A 17,192-nucleotide genomic window follows, 5' to 3' on the forward strand; every position below is an offset into this window, starting at 1 on the left:
TTATTGCGGAATGTGTTTTAACACGTTGAATGCGAACTGGATCATAACAATGATATTTAACCGGTTACTTTAATCCTTTACTTCTTGAAACTATAAAGTTTAAGGAGCCATAATGTTCAACAATCACGTGTAATTAAAAGAGCTATGAAGACTATTGCGATTAAACTGCAAAAGTCGTAGCCACAAAGCTCTGTTAAGTTCTTTTTTTCTTAAGTAATTTACAAGGTTATTGAAATATAAGCTGTAACCTGTACCATGTATGTGAATCACAATTGGAACTACCTATTTTTTCACTTTGTGCTTTAGAACCAATGCGTAGAGTCGAAAATGCTTTTTGTTTCAACTTCATTTCAACATAAATCTTTGTAAAGATATTCTTTTTTCCACAGTCGTTGATGCCGACGGAAAGGATACAATAAAACCTGTTTCGACTATACAGTCGGAATAAATTGCGTTCAAATTTCGATTTCAATGTGCTTGTAAGGACCTCGTGACAATATGGTGTAACGTTTGCCCCTGACGTAGACAATGAATGACTGTTGAGTTGGATCTCTATCCTGTCTAGGCTTATTATTGTCAAAACAGCTGCAATGTCGAACAATGGTAATCCATTTTTTTTCTCTAAAATAGCAACGTTGTCACCTTCAAAATTTTGCGAATCTTCATGACTTCTACTGTAATGCAAAAATATGTGTTGACGTGTGTGAAATGTGTTTGAAAAATTTCCTTTTGAAGAATATACTTGTAGATTTGATTTCCTATAAAAGTCTCACGTCTCTTTTTGTCATATTGGGATCAACAAGCAGCAACTCATTACAAAAGTACATAGTTATAGCTAACAAATAGTGACTCAATGGGTAACCGTTAAATACAGTTTACGAAAACAGTTTTCGAAGCCCGTAAATACTGCACTCCTAATTCATCGATGACTACCTACGAGTGACGTTAACACTAAATAAGGATAAAATCGTGACAATCATCATCATTCTAGCCGGAAGATGTCCACTGTTGAACATAGGTCTCCCCAAAGATTTCAAGGAGAAGATACAGTAATGTAATTATGTAGTCAGATACAGGATCCCTCTTGCCGTCATTCTTCATCTAATAATATGACCTAAAACTATAGATAAAAATGTTAGAATAGAAACAATAAATGTGTACACTAGCTCGATCTTTGGAATGACACTGCGAATGCTGGAACAATTCGCAAAATGCATTATGCATTTATTGGTCTCACATTTTACATCTATCAAAATGAGTTCTAGAGTTCTATGTTCAACCTTTAGCATTGGATTTAAAGTTGATTCTTTTTCCGACTAACACAATTCGCACCGCCAGTTTCTCTAAGGAAACTTATGCGTTGTAAGTTTGAGTGAAAAAGATCTAGACAGTAATGTGGTTCAGTCTTTGCTGCAGTAAAAGCCTTAATTGATTACTTCTCGTTTTTCATTACGCTGCCCCCCCCCCCCCCCCCCTTTTGCATTTTCGTAGCTTAGTCGTGTGTTATGTTTACAGTTCACTAAATTGAAAACAAAATTGTAGTTGTCACAATAATTTATTAATACAAAGAGTGAACATCAAGGAAACTTCCTTCGATCTGGCTGGATTCGAACCAGGGTCTTCAAGCATTCCGTGCCAGAAGAAATTTTTTCTGTATTGTTGATACTTTTAATATAATATGTTTCTGGAATGAATATCTATGTCCTAATTAATTATAATAGTAATGTTCCAGAATTTTCTGTACTATGAGTACTAGAATAACGGAATACACTCAGACCAAAATTTAACTGCCTCTGTGGCCAAACGGTTGCCGTGCTGGACTGCCACGCAGAGGCCCTAGCCCTTCGATTCCCGGGCCGGGAAAATATTTGTATGGCCTTTCTCTCTTGATTTTGGGTGTAATTTGTGGTTGTGTATATGTGTATCCATAGCACACGCGACACAGGGTTTCCCTAGTGCGGGGCTGCGAGTGTGTGTGTCATTTAAAAAAAATTATATAAATAGTTCATTTCCCAAATTTGTCCTACTGAAAATCGAACCCGGGTGCTCCAGAGTCCGCAGTACAAACCGTTGGACCACCGAAGTTGTGAATTATCGATTGATTGATCATATCAATTAAATAACACTGACTTTAATAACTCTGTTTCCATTAGAGTATATTCTCTGTGCTAGGATCATATTTTTATGAAAAGGTCAAAGCTTTAAGAACTGGAAATTGTGTTCACTTCTTTTTTAATCGTCCTTCTAGGAGACGACAGACAGGGCTTGTAGTAGGTACGTGTACGAGATCATATCAATTCGCATACGACGTACGAGTCAGAATATTCTTGTTCTTAAAAGTACAAAGATTTTAGATTAAAAATGTTTTTCAAATTATTTTAAATACTTTATATATGGTATAAATATTTACATTTCACTATACTACGTAGCAATTACTGCTTAAATTCTGTTTTGAGCAAATCGATAAAATGAGTCGTTTGAAATGTCAAACGATATTAAAGCCTATAGCAGTGGTGGCAGACACTTGGGCGGTGTTCTAACTTCAGTATGTTTTTCTAAGTAATAAATAGTAGGTTCATGTGCCATGATAGTTTCGCATCCAATTCAATTCTGGCAACCCTGTGGTAGAATTCAATATATTTGGCAAACGTTTGCAAATTGTTTGAGTTATATGATCTTTAACCGCGAGGGTCGTGGGAGGTGGGTTCTTCGAGCATCGACTCATATCAATTTTCTGTAGAACAACATACACTTAAAATATTTTGTTTCAAATTAAGTAAAGCTAGAGTTTCGAACTTTTGTTTTAATATATGTATATTCTAAATGCTAGAGTTCTAAAATACTAGAAGTCTAAAGGACTTTAAGTAAATTTTCTCGATTGTAATTCATCAGTTGCAACTCTTCAGCTTATGGGACTTGTCAACTTATGCCTCAGGGTGACTGGCGGAGTGGCATCTCAGATCTTTACGATTTAAAGCTCTGAGTGGCACTTCAATTGCTATGGACAGGCTCACCACCAGGCGCGCGACCTCTTCGTCTCGTCACTTGATATCATAAAAAATAATTTCATTATCTAAAACTAATTACACAATGTCGCTGGAACCAAAGAACCTAACATCACATTTATTTTGTCATAAAATTCACAAGGGCGAAGACGTACTGTGGCATTTTATGGAAAGGTCCATATTCTAAAGACAGAAGTGGAGTATATCATTTTGGAGATTTGACCTCTGAACTTAAAATGAAAATGGAACGACCTTTTCCGCACGTGTATGTTAGCACTAGGAAATGTAAGCGTATCGATTTGTGCTAAGTTAGCACAGCAAATCCACCGCTCACATCAAGGAGTTCTATACGTGCATAACACACCTTCGCATTTAGCATAAAGACTAATTACTGAAACCACGAAATCTCGCTATAAGTCTACTTGCTTGTTATAGTTTATTTTCCTAACACTTAGGTGTATATAGACCACGAACCAATACACATCGCTTTTCAAAAGCTATTAGAATATGCATATGTGCCTTTCGTAGTCTGTAAAAAATGTAACTTAAAAACCCACTCATTCACAATAGGCAAAACCAACTAAAGTTCATGGCGTAGGCGTTTTGCAGAAGTCGCGGTTACTGTTACACAATGGCTCAGAGCGGGGTCTCGGAGCCTCGTTTCATTTTGACGTCATACGACAACAGACTGTTAACGTATGTAGGTGGACTACGTACATTTTGTATTGTTATGAAATGTATGAGTATTTTACACGTAGAACGTGACATTAATTGATAGTTCATCATTGCTACATTTGCCGGCTGTAAAATGTACTTTTTTAAATTTTCTAATCTCCTGTGCGAGAAATACTGTCGCCTGCCTTTACCACGTCAGGGCGGACGTCCTTCTTTACTGTCGTTAAATATACTTACATCCTTAATAGTGAAACCATGATTGTGGAAGTCAAAGTACATATTTCTAATAAGCCCATTGCGGGGTCTTTCTTCTGCTATATGGGGTGTAACAAAATGGAGTATACCTATTTACGGAAGCGTCATTGAAGTTAGAAGTTCGGCGACAAGACACTAAATTTAGCGATTTGCGCTTCATCGAAGACGTCGGGTGTAGTTAATTCCATAATCACTTTCAAACTACTCAAATATAGATATGCAGAGGTAATGTTGCGTTTCAATTTTACGAAAACGGTTCAAGGACTTGTTCATAATTGAAACAAAACTAAAAGGCACAACGAACACGTTCAACCTTGCGATTATTTTTGATGAGTAGAACGTGAAACGCTTAAAATTTGTCGTTAAATAAATGCAACGCTTTACTTCTTTTTGTTTGAAATATACAAATACATGCCATTTAAGTACATCCGAAAAAAATGTATTCAATTTAATTATTAATTTTAAAAATAAGTAGGCTACTACAAATTTAAATATAAAATATCGTTCCACACAGTGATGTAAAATTCCTCATTAGGGCAAAAAGGTATCACAGCTATAATAGTTTTGAATTTAATTTTTTTGAATGAATCAATCGATACTTTAGTTGATGAAAGAATACTATTTATTGCAGACTGAAGTTGTAATGGACAATTAAATTTCGATTTAATTGGGATTGGGATTTTCCAAAATAGGTACGACATCTTTTTGTTACACGTTGTGTAACGTTAGAACGTTATATCTATACTTCTACAGCAAAAGTTGTTACCGTCGTATCTTGGTACTCCATTTGACACCCGTGTTGAGTAAGAAGAAGTTAGAAAAGAATGCTAATAATACATTTGTGTTAAGTAGAGGTATATATACGTGGATCATAAAAGTTTCGTCGTTTCAGGCGTTTGAATCAACTTTCGAGTTCATTTTCAACGTTTTTTACACTTTCATCAAATAAAGAATGTTTGTAAAATCACCATGTAAAAATACACGATCTTATTTTGAATCTAATATAAATAAGACATATGTACGTTTCGTAATTCATATTATTCTTCTTCTTAATCGCTTCCTCACTGATGCTGAATGTAGTGACTCCACTTCGTCCTGCCAACCATTTGCCTCCATCGGTTGCGCTCAGTCGCATGATGTAGTGAATCTACAGTTGCTCGGAGATCTGATCCGACCACCTTTTGGGACTCCTGCCCTTAGGTCGCTTTCCCTCCACCTTCCCTGTCACCGTCAAACGTTCCAGGTTATTAGCATTTCTACGTGACTTGTGACCAAAATAGCGTATCACACGCTGCATGCAAGTTGAAGACAGACGCTGTGCATTTTTTATCTGGAGTTCCTCAAGTAAAGAGACATTGGTGCGGCGGGCTGTCCACGGTATCCTTAACATTCTGCGCCAGCACCGCATTTCAAAGCCGTCAATTCTTTGCCTGTCGGCGGCTCTCAGTGTCTGTGCACCATATAGAGATTCTTTTTTAATTTTACAATTCATATTATATATGTCATGAAATGTAGTAAATTATTAACTGCCTCCGTGGCCGAACGGTTACCATGCCGGACTGCCACGCAGAAGTCCCCGGGTTCGATTCCCGGGCCGGGAGAAATTTTTGTATGGCCTCCATTTATTTCTCTCGTGAGTTTGGGTGTAATTTCTGGTTGTCTATGTGTGTGTCCATGGCACCCGCGACACAGGGTTTCCCTAGTGCGGGGCTATGTTGAGTGCGTGCGTTATTATTATTATTAATGAACGAAGAAGCTGATTCTTCATTAAAATGAAATAAATTTTTGCCACGTCGATTTTACCCCCGCCGGTCACGTTCATCGGCGGCTTCAGCGTATAAAATCTCTGGTGCGGACTTAATGTTCAACATCAAGAACAACGTACCCGGTATGTTCTCCGTTACTTCCTTACACCCTCAAGCCATTTCAAACTCATGGGCGCCTTTTCCGAAAATTTAATGTATCAAGAGCGGTGAAAAAACATTGCCCGAGGAAGCATATTTACAACTCGAAGAAAGCTCGCAAAATTTGTTCGAAGACAGGAAGAAAATTACTAGTCAACACGCGTTAAACCAGAGTAATGGTTTAATTGTCTGGTAGGTCGTGTCCAATCTCTCTAGCTAGTAAATAATATTGTCGGCCGCGCTTTAATTGTTTCCCATTTAACTATGTTATATACAACTATACACTCATGGACATATTTATAGGAAGGCTAAAAAACAACAATAATGTTCATATGAACAGTGATTTATCGTGGCCAGTAGGCCACGTATACCAGGACCCCGATTCAGAACTTACTTTCGCTTTACGAGCTATTCAGAATGTTCAAGTAAACGTTCGATTCGGATTCATTATCCGTTGGATAATTATTCATTATCCAACAGCGTTTACGGAGTTAGTCGGTAAAATAGATTATATGAAAATTGAAAAGGGTTTTTCAATAAGAACTTTGTTTTGTAAATCAAAACAAAACAATAAATTTAGATGACAATAATTCAAATTTTTATTGCATCAAAAAAGTAAGATTTGGAAATTATTAATGAAAAATAATATCTGATAAATATCCACCACGACCACAGTTACAGATGTCGATTCTTTCATCAAAGTTTTTAAGCACTTTTTGACAAAATAGTGGGTATATGTCGTTAATCGCTTCACGAATTTTGAGTTTTAAGGCTGCAATTGATTTGATTGGCTCCGTATAGACTCTGTTTCTAACATAAATGATCGAACTGGCCACTTACCGGCTGAATTTCGTGAAATTATGCGATCGGGAAATTTAAAAAAATATATATTATATATAATATTTTGCAATAAATTCATTGTTTCGGTGGCTGTGTAACTTGTGGCACCGTCTTGTTGAAACCTCATATTAGTGATATCCATATAATAATAGGCCAGAATTGAGTTGTTAACATCTCTCGATAGCGTAATCCATTGACCGTAACCGCATTTCCAGCCGAATTTTTTCTCACCATTTTGTCAAAAAGTGATTAAAAACTTTGATGAAACAATCGACATCTGTAACTGTGGTCGTGGTGGATATTTATCAGATATTATTATTCATTCATAATTGCCAAATCTTACTTTTTTTATACAATAAAAATTTGAATTATTGTCATCTAAATTTATTGTTTTATTTTTATTTACAAAACAAAGTTCTTGTTGAATAACCCTTTACCTTTTAAGACTTTAAAGGCCCAAAATATAGGAATGCATTAGTGTCGCATTAAAATAAAATTGAATATAATCCAGATTCTATTTAAAATAATAAGATATTTCCATATTACATTCTTGCTTTGTAAACAATAAGACGTTCGGTAACTTTCATTCGATAACTGTGTTCTGAATAACGTATGTATCGACTTTTAATTATGTTTAATTTCGACACAATTATCGTAATTCAATCTGATTTTGGCGTTGTTCCTATAAAAGTTTTCATGTGAAATTTATTATTTTCAGCTAAAGCGGACCAATTTTTCGCTAACATTAATAGAGTACTGAATACATCCCGAAGATTTAGCTCTTATTATAGATCTTATTATATTCCTTATTCACACTGTATTGTTTGAGTGAACATCAGACAATGAAACGCCTGCCAACGACCACCCTCTTAAAAGATATCGTATTCACCTCTAGGTGTAGGTATGATAAAAATATAATATATACTATATAAAGTCAATAGCGGATGACGTCACGTCCAGTTTTATCAATCAAATCGCAAAGCCCTTAAATAACATGAAGATAGATACAACAAAAACAAAATTGTAAAATTTTATTACAAATTTTCGATAAAGTTTTAACGATAATTATCTTATCATTGTCGTAAAACGATATTTTCATGTTTTCCCAACATGACACACATTAGGCACGATATACCAGTAATTATAAAACAGAAATAATGAAGTCCAGATACAGGATGTTATAAAAAGGTTTGAACATATTTTTGAGCAATTTAGTATATAAAAGTCGGATCTCCGCACAAAATAAGCGTGATTGGAAGTTTGTATAGGAATAGTTTCGTACAAGTGCAGATCTTTGATTCAAGAATTTATCACAAAATACTTGCTCAAGTTGTTAAAGAACACCTTGGTCAATCCCAAGACCTATGTATTCGTCTCCTCGTTTGCACATATTCAACTGCTACTCTTCTAAAAATACTTTTAGTCGCAGTAGAGCTCCTTGGTAAAGAGTTCATCCAGGGAAGCATTGCCACCGGTTTTGAAAAGAAACGGTGCTGGTGAAATTACAGGCACATGGGACTTGCCGGCTAATGTCTACGGGTGAGGGGCACAGTGGCGGATCGTTGCATCTGGAGCCGGGGTCGGTTTAAAGTTGCAACGGAGCCCGAATGAGCCCAAATGCGAGTATCGTCTGATCTCGGGACCGGTTGCATAATAAAATAAGGTTCAGCTGCACCTCGAGAGATGACATTAAATTTTCTGAAACGGAATTCAATTTCGGTAAATGTTGGAACATTATTTTGATTTAAGGGATGAAGAGCTTGTTTCCGAACACTACTCCGTAGAAATAATTTTCTTTGAAACCGATTAATGTTCGAAAATATGTTTCTCACATTTTTTGCGATTTAATGGTCTGAGTGGCACTGCAACTGCTATAGACAGGTGTGTCGCTTACCACCAGCCCCACATTTTGTTTGTTCCGTTACTTGTTATTATAAAAAAAGGTGAAATAACTATTGGGTTTTGTTTAGTTACCTTAGAATCCATGTCCGAGCCGACGTAGTCTTGTGGACTTGCTTCCACTGATTCCGGCTGATAGAGCTTTGAAAAGGGCTTACATGAGACGTCCTAGTGGTCGACAACGAGAAAGACTTCCGCCCCTTGCACGCAGAGAACTGGGAGGAGATCGCTCAAGACTGGGCGAGCTGGCGCTAAGTCGTATCGGAGACCAAGATCTACTATAGCAGCGGAGTGAGTAAGTTACCATAGCTTTATAATGTGTAGCTAAACATCTACAGATCTTAATTTAGACCTTTAGATCTTAATTGAGTTTATGTACTACACAAACTGCACTTACTATAGGACTCATAAAAAAACTGAAACTCACTCAACGAGCTATGGAGCGAGCAATGCTCGGCATTTCTTTACCAGATCGAATCAGAAATGAGGAGATATGTAGAAGAACGAAAGTCACCGTCACAGCCCAAGGATTAGCAAGTTGAAGTGGCAGTTTAGGGCACATAGCGTAAAACTGACTGCCGTAGGGGCAGAAAGGTTCTCGAATGGAGACCACGAACCAAAAGGCGTTCAGTAGGACCTGGTAATGGCGGCGGGTAACCATGGCTAGTTTGGCAATGTTTGGGGGACGCCTATGTTCAGCTGATATGATGATGATGACGATGAACACAAGCTGGAGCCTGCGACTTCGTATGCGTAGAATAAGCATTTCTATTATTTATTATTAAGAATAAGTACTTCGAGTAGCCTATTGTACTTGACAAATGATTGGTTCTCTATATATCTCATATAAACTTTCATCTCTTATTTCACCCCCTTTAAGAATTATTTTTGTGACAAAATATAGCTTATGTCCTTCTGTCTCTATACCAAAATTCTGTTCTGTTCAAAATTTTGTTCAGCTTTTTAGGCGTAAAAACGTAACAGACGGAGTTACTGTCACATTTACAATATTAGTCAAAATATTTGCACATCATCTGCACAGCACTATCGATTATTTATCGAGATTTCTTTGTGGCGAACGCTTAATAATATTTCCAACAGGCACTACTTGATGCATTACCACCAAGTGTCGTGCAGTTTTATAACAATTACGTTAATGGACTTTGTCGAGGTCTGTTGTTCGAGTGTCATTAATCAATTGTTAATAAGGGTGAAAGTTTTAATAGAAATTCCTATAGGGCTCACTACTTGACGGACATAAAACCAACCATATGCGAGTAGATCCCGCAACCAAGGCTATAAACCTTTATATGACACGCAAAATCGCAATCAATTTCCTTTCGGATAAGATTTTATTTCAATTACACTAAGTAATTAATATTTTTCACTATTTATACTAGTGGAATGAGTAAGCTTTATTTCTCTACACACATGTAGTGGCGAGGAGTTGTTGAATGTTCTAAAAATTAATTAGTCATGACTTCTTGTTTACTTTCGTCACAGGGTTTTAATTTTATTAAATTTGTTATTTTATTACTTTTATTTACCAAGTCATGTAAAAGACACAATAAAACTCAAGTAAAAGGGAAACTTTGAGCGTTTATTTAAGATTAAAGAAATGGGACATATTCCCTTTAAATTTAATTCGGACCTTATTTACGTTACGATTACACAATCCTTCCGTTTTACATCAGTCATACTCATACAGTATAAGTAAAATAGTCGAGCCGTTATCATTTGGCATATTCATACTTCCTAATCGCTATACGTAAGTCCCGGAGTGTACATTATTGATTATAAATAAATACGAGTATATACTTCTTATAACGTTTACAATTCAGTATGAGAAGAAGGAAACTTCTTAAGGACAGCGTGATAGAGGTTGTAGAATGCGTAGACCGAAACGCTGATAATGACAATCAGAGAGCCCCCAAAAACGAAGCTGAGGAAGTTTCCGTCGATCATAGTGGTGCCTTGAAGGCTCTTGGCTTGGCCTTGGAACAGGTCCTTAGTACCTGCCCCGGCCGCTTTCCTCTCCTCCATCATGCGCTTCATTGAAGACAAACGCTCCTTCAGTTCGTCGATAGATTCGAGGATCTCCTCGGGCGCTGCAACAACATTTTTTTTAATTAGTTGCACTAATTAACTGGTCTCAAACTTAGGAATTTCCTGTATTTTGAATATAGGACAACGAAATTCCTGATGCAATAGCTCAAACACCCAGACCAGGATCAAAATAAAAATTTGGTTCCTAAATTGGACGTACCGGAAATACGACAAGACATGTGCGCTAATCGTGGATTCAAAACCGTGGTGTAAAATTAAGTGTTCAAAACATGGTTTCAATGAGCCTTCGCTTCATTTCGTTACACTTTAACTAGTACTTCAGCAAGTATGAACGTATTGTTACTAAAAATGTAAAAATACTATCAAAAATAAAAATATGAATAGTATGTACATAGAAAGGAAAGTAATTTGTTTAAATTGTAGGGAAAAATTGTTATGAAACAAGGTAAATAATTAACAAAGAAGCTATATCATTAAAATAAAACAAGTTTAAAAAAATTTACGTCTCGGTCAAATGCATCGATGGCGGCGGCATGGAAAAATGATCGGCGGGTAGCATGGCGCTACCGTTTACTTGGGACCTACTCATCCAGCGGAAGCAGAACTAACTGCTGACCTGATCGTGACCAATCTGCTGTTGAGTATATCAAATTGAGAGAGTATCAAATAAAAAACCGTTACATTTATTTTTCGTTTGCACATGTACAAAATTATATAAAAGGAATTAAGAGTAAGTTAAAGCAAATAAACATACAAACATACAAATATTTTATGTTTTATTTACTTATACTATTCTTTGACTGCTTTTTCGCCGAAGCAAGACCGTTTATAAGAGAAAACCGAGTAGCAAGCGGACGTTGTCTGTGACAATGCTAAAGTGGCTTATCACGGTCAATAGGTACTGTATTCTAAAACGAAAATACATTACAGTAGATTTCCAAATAAGTCGATATTGTTGCAATACTTAGTGCAGAATGAAAAAGACTTTCTGTACTGTATATTTTACAAGGAAAAAGAAAATTACAAACACAAAGAAACGGAATATCAATGTGTGCCACATAAAGTATGGGCGCTTTAGTTTCAAAACCATTATTCAAAAAATTGTTGTTCCAAATGTAAATAACGTGCACCTGAGACCTGCATTAATATTAATAAAAAGTCATTGTCATTATTTACCGCTACTTATTCGTCGTTAACTTGTGAATATTTGTACGTAAAGCGATTTCAACACTTATTGCTACAAAAACAAAGTAACAGAGCAAATTCAACAATGCTAACCAACAATATTGTCGATGTAATAAAAATATCTAAAGATATTTTAGGTGGTCCTAGCAGTAAACACCTTCTGACTTTCCATACAAATATGCGCGATCGATCGGCTTCATTGTGATAGAAAAAAATATTTTGTTGAGCCTTTTAATATTATAAATACAATAATGTACAGATGAAATATGATTATATTTCTTTGCTACACCTTGTAATTACTACAATATTGCACAATCGTAAATTACACCGCTGCAACCAGGACAAAATTTAATAAAATTCGCTTCAACATATCTAAATTAAAATATTAAGTGCTGTATAGCAATGTTGTGCTGCCAAGAAATAAAACAGGAAAATTAAGACAAAGTATCGCATGACATAGTGCGCATACTTACATTTCGCCTCTTCTATAGTTGCAGGACTTGGTTCGAAGACCTCGTCGCCCTTGAATAATTGCTTTGTTTCATCCATTGCACTATATACACTACAGACGCGGCTACAAACTACTTAATATGAAAATGGATGACATACCCTCAGCCTCCCTCTCCGTGCTCATCTTCAACGATAGCACACTAAGACAATATTTACAGTCTTTTGTTTTTAGTCTGCCATAGACGTTTGATTTGTTGGTTATGGACAGACCTCAATAGGATCCCTTTGCGCACGCGTGAGAGGGCAACCGGGATAGGCGGGATGTTATTGATCGGCGCCCGGGAATACCCAAGTTAGTGTTTGAATAGTATACAATTACTTAGAGCCACCGCGCCGCACCAAAGCCCCACGCTGCGACCATGATTAAAAGCTACTAGCACTGTACATACAAAATGCCTGCGTTTAATTAATTGTATCCGACAACGCCTGATAAATGTTTGTCATAATGAGAACTGCAAGGATACTAGTTACCAAATGTAAAACTAATGAATTAAAACCAGTCGCGATCTATAGACTCATATCTCACAGTACTGTTATTGAAAAATTATTTGTGCAGCTTATATAACCGGAATTTCTGAAGAACATTAAAAATACATAATGTTGATATTCAGTTTGACTTTTGGTCTGTCAACGGTTTCTGCCATTATCGCACCTCTCATGGAGCAGTGGCATAAGCGAAATTACGTCAAAAATGTTTATTGCTCCATTAGATACGTAAAAATATAACCTACATCCTCTCCAATTCTTGTAGCTTCCTCGACTAACATTGTCGATAGAGTTACAAGTTTTGAAGAGGATGTGGGTTTTTTTTTCTGTGTCCAATGGAGCAATAAACATTTTTGACATAACTTCACCTATGTGAAAACTTGCATACGCTTTTTCACATAGTTCGTTTTTACTAATTTTTATTGAAGAAAAACTTATAAACTTCTTGCTCAAATATATTATTAATAGTATAGTGTCTGAAAGAGGTATAATATAAGTAATTAAAATTTGACACTTTTTCACCACATTTTTTCCTTCGTCCCATCCTTCGTCCTGAAAAATTACATAGAAATCACATACGAGATATTCACTCTAAGACGACGTTATGTCATTCTTCCATGAGGGGTGCATTACGATATTAAATAGACTATTAATTATTATGCTAGCAACGAGACCTCACCCTGGATCTAGCTATCACTAAATAGCGATAATATATGTTTATTGAAGTATCTGTTAAGACTGCTTATCATAATATAGTAGCGACATACAAAATATTTCAGTTGTACAATTATAATAATATTATATTATACAGTTGAAATAGAGTTTGGTAATAAGTATCGTAAACACTAATTTCATCCTCCTACGACTTCGCTGAAAAAGTATACAGCTATGTTGTACTACTAATTGTAATTGACGACCTGTGTGACTCAGCGGGTAGCCGCGCTACATGTATAGGACCTGGGGTGGATTTCCCGTAGAACGAACTTTTCTAAGTAAATATTTGTCTGGACCTACTGGGTAGGTCCCCGGAGATTCCGAGTTGAGTTGTTCTGGTACTCATAGTATAGAATTCCCTGGCTTGATACCATGTAACTGCTGGGGTAGGAAATGGATGAAAGAGTGAAGGATAGCATAAAGACGTACGTATCAAGTATGTATGTATAAATAAGTTTCCCAACCACAATACAATCAGTTATTTACAACGAACGATTCAATCATTTCTATCTTACACTACCATGATACATTGGTGACGTCGACCACCTAGGTACAAATCACATTATAATTATTTAGAAACTTTTTAGAGTACACCTTAAGGCACCGCGCAAACGTGCCTGTTTTGGATACAAGCAACCGGCAACTAGAAGAGAAGTTTCTATTTTTATACAGTTAGTATGAAATCGACACAGTGGCCGATTGCGGCAACCACACACAGTCACCGGTTGCGGATGTTCGGCACAGTCGCCGGTTGCCGCAACAGTACCAGACCGACTACCGAGTATTGTTCCTTGTATCCAACACAAGGTATTCGTTTGTGTGGCGCCTAATGGACGGTGATGGGAGCATTGGCAACACTCCACCTGTCTTTCATATGCTGAGGTGGTGGTGGGCATTTGATATCGTCCGTATTTTCACATCCTTTTGAATTTTGCCTTCAATCAGAAGGTCTAAGCACTCCAACAGACTCTTTTGGATCAACACTGGGTTGTGGGCAAAATGAAAAGCACCACATATGCATCCCACTGCACAGACCTGTCGAATCTCCTCGGCTAGCTGTTCATATTTTTTCAGCTTTTCTTCGGTTGTACTCTTTCGAGTTATGCGTGCTGGGTACACCGATGTCTAACAGCCGCGTTGCGCCTATTCAACATAATTATACAAGGTCTGTTGACCTTTGTGGAATTGACCTATCCTATTATGTTATTATTACCTAAAACATTGTTTATATTAATATTGTGTTTATTCTATGTATGATTTACTAACAAAGCTATATTGTTTCCCCTATGATTGAAGATTAGAATTTCGTAGCTAATGAATTTCTTAAAAGTTGACGATATGCCTCTGTTATTTCTCACTTTACTTTTTTCATGTTGTGACAGAAATGATATTATTGTTACGTGTGAATAGATTATTATATAATGCAATTACTTTATAATATGAAAGCTGTATCAAGGGATGCTCGTATTTGGTGGACGTTTACGTATTTAGAAAATATGAATTTACTATTTAGTCCATACAAAGTCCAAATTGTAGTTCCCGTTCGTTCTATTTTGATAGAGATTAAAAGCAACTTGTAGTGCCATCTAGTGCGCCATCGAAGAGACTACTATGGAACGTTTTCACGTTAGCGACACAACGCCGACTGCGACAGGGCACGATATGCATGTGGATTTAATACAATTAGACAAGGTATTCAACTGTTTCTGTTTTCTGCTACCGCCACGCCAGTCGGGTAATAGGTATTAGCAGCCTTCATTAAGGTTTGATTAAGTTAAGTATAACAATACAAATCTTTATTTCATTTAACGACTGTTGCTTTGCAAATCATTAGATTTGGGGTAATGAAAAGCTTGGTTGTTCTAGTTAGGAAAGAAAACACTAACTAATTTGATTATTATGTAGTCACATAATTTATAAAATACCTGTCTCATTATAGCAACAAATTCATGGCCAGAGTAGCGAATGGTCACAAATGGACATCAAAAACTACGTGTCGTCGATTAATCTAATATATAATGTGAGAACCCCCATACGCATTCGTGCGAAATCGTACCAAGATCTAAGTAAGAAGTTATAAGTGATTGCGCTAGGTGGCGTTCAGTTAGTTTTGATGGAAAGCTAAGGAAATAACTTATTAAAGAAATTATTCCACATAAATCCGTTTTATTGGTATGTAGTTGATATGTTTGCTTTCTAATTTACCTTTTTTTTCTTTCGAGAAGTCAAAACAAATGTCAAAAAAAATGGTGAAATACTACCTGACCAATTGATTTCGCAAAATACTTGCCTTAAAAAGTGATCACCAGCATCACATTGCAGCCAAAATAATTATCATAATTAATTCCGCAATAAAAAGAACGGAAAATAAGAAACAATATGGTGTAAAGCAAAATATTCGGTAAGTAAAATAATAAGCTAAACAATATTTAACCTTTAAATTACGCGTACATTTTTTCAGACTGCAACAATATGAAGTAGAATTTTAATGTAAATTCAACTCTAGTTCTAAGTGTCAACTATCTAGACAGATTGTCGATCCATCTACAAAAAAAGTAACTTTTTTAAATTAATTATTTTATATTTCTTTGCACAATGTAAATTAAAAATAAATTATTGGCTAACTGTGTCGATGATCCAATTGGTGAATGGTGAGACGGCCGTGTTAACGCTGGGGAAGGTCGCATTACCGCAACCTTCCTGGAAGGAAATAATGCCAACGACAATGAGAGCTCCATTGTTATCGTAGTAGAGCGGACCGCCAGCGTCTCCACTGCAGGCTCCCCTGCCTCCGGCAGGCGCTCCAGCACAAATCATGTTTTCTGTGATAACAAAGTTATCATTGTCAAGCTCTTCGTAATTCATCGAACAGAGTTGTCTGTTGACTGTGACAACAGTGGTTTCTTGAAGTGTTTGTGATGCTAGTTCGTCAAGCTGTAATAAGAAAATCAGTTCAGATACCGTAAAATACGTAACTCAATGGAAGCTGGTAGTTTAAGTATAAGTCAGTCAGTATAACAAATGTCCTTTCTGGGATGGTTTATTTTGGTGACCGATGTAAAAGTGAAAGCGACTAATGAGTGAAACCAGCAAGTGGCTTCTGCAGCTTCTTTTTGTATTAAAGTGAACCTGGATTGCATTTTGGATTAGTTCACTCTGAGGATGAGATTTGTAAAGCGTTTTCGACTAAGTAAAGATAGATTAAACTTTGAGTTTACTTTGTAATTTCTTATTTAAACTTAGACCAAGTTCGTTTTATAAATATCAGTCCGAGGTTAAGTCTCTACGACAGAGTTTTCAATTATGATCGTAAGAATCTAATCAGTATGCAAATATAATGGCTTACCGATGCGCCCCATCCAATCTGGATGACAGGTGTATTGTCAGGAATAGTACTACCAGGAGCGACTATGGTGCCTTGTTGGACGACCGGGTTGTAGATCAGAGGTTCCGTAAGTCGCACCACTGAGATATCAGAGTCGAGGCTGTCAAATAATATCTTGTAAAATATTACTTAGCTATTCAAGCCTTTTTCAATGATTTGCCTAATTTTGCGAACAAACAGCACAAGAACAAAACATGTGGGATTTTGTGAATATTGTCAGGAATAGTACTGACAGGAGTAATGTCAGTACCTTGTTGGACGAGCGGG

The 17,192-nt window shown here is 36.4% G+C and overlaps 2 protein-coding genes across 3 annotated transcripts in view; both read right to left on the minus strand.

The window, feature by feature from the left end:
* Window positions 1–10,172: 10,172 nt before the first annotated feature.
* On the minus strand, window positions 10,173–12,597 carry LOC113239502. Of its 2 annotated transcripts, none has more exons than XM_026476537.1 (2): window positions 12,440–12,597; window positions 10,173–10,686 (listed from the first exon to the last, which is right to left on the minus strand). In XM_026476537.1, exons 1-2 carry the CDS (start codon window positions 12,462–12,464, stop codon window positions 10,409–10,411), a joined length of 303 nt encoding a protein of 100 aa, XP_026332322.1. In that variant the 5' UTR covers window positions 12,465–12,597; the 3' UTR covers window positions 10,173–10,408. The 2 variants fall into 2 exon arrangements, with proteins under 2 accessions (XP_026332322.1, XP_026332321.1); XM_026476536.1 differs by lacking the exon at window positions 12,440–12,597 and adding an exon at window positions 12,304–12,402.
* Window positions 12,598–16,128: 3,531 nt separating this feature from the next.
* The window catches only part of LOC113239410 (trypsin, alkaline A-like), a 3,818-nt gene continuing 2,754 nt past the window's right edge, over window positions 16,129–17,192 (minus strand). The window contains exons 4-5 of the mRNA XM_026476411.1: window positions 16,887–17,025; window positions 16,129–16,474 (exon numbers count right to left, since the gene is read on the minus strand). Of these exons, the coding sequence (XP_026332196.1) occupies window positions 16,154–16,474; window positions 16,887–17,025 (460 nt within the window). The 3' untranslated portion in view covers window positions 16,129–16,153. The remainder of the gene's footprint in view (window positions 16,475–16,886; window positions 17,026–17,192) is intronic.

Source organism: Hyposmocoma kahamanoa, unplaced genomic scaffold, assembly GCF_003589595.1.
Source record: "Hyposmocoma kahamanoa isolate Upper Pololo Valley unplaced genomic scaffold, ASM358959v1 99879, whole genome shotgun sequence".
Classification (NCBI taxonomy): Eukaryota; Metazoa; Arthropoda; class Insecta; order Lepidoptera; family Cosmopterigidae; genus Hyposmocoma; species Hyposmocoma kahamanoa.

Bases quoted from the DNA above. Each gene is read 5' to 3' on its own strand.
- LOC113239502 (XM_026476536.1), bottom strand. From the start codon at position 12,379: ATGGATGAAACAAAGCAATTATTCAAGGGCGACGAGGTCTTCGAACCA. The intron at 10,687-12,303 runs GTAAGTATGCGC...ATGTTGTTGCAG, and splicing joins AACTATAGAAGAGGCGAAAT to CGCCCGAGGAGATCCTCGAA.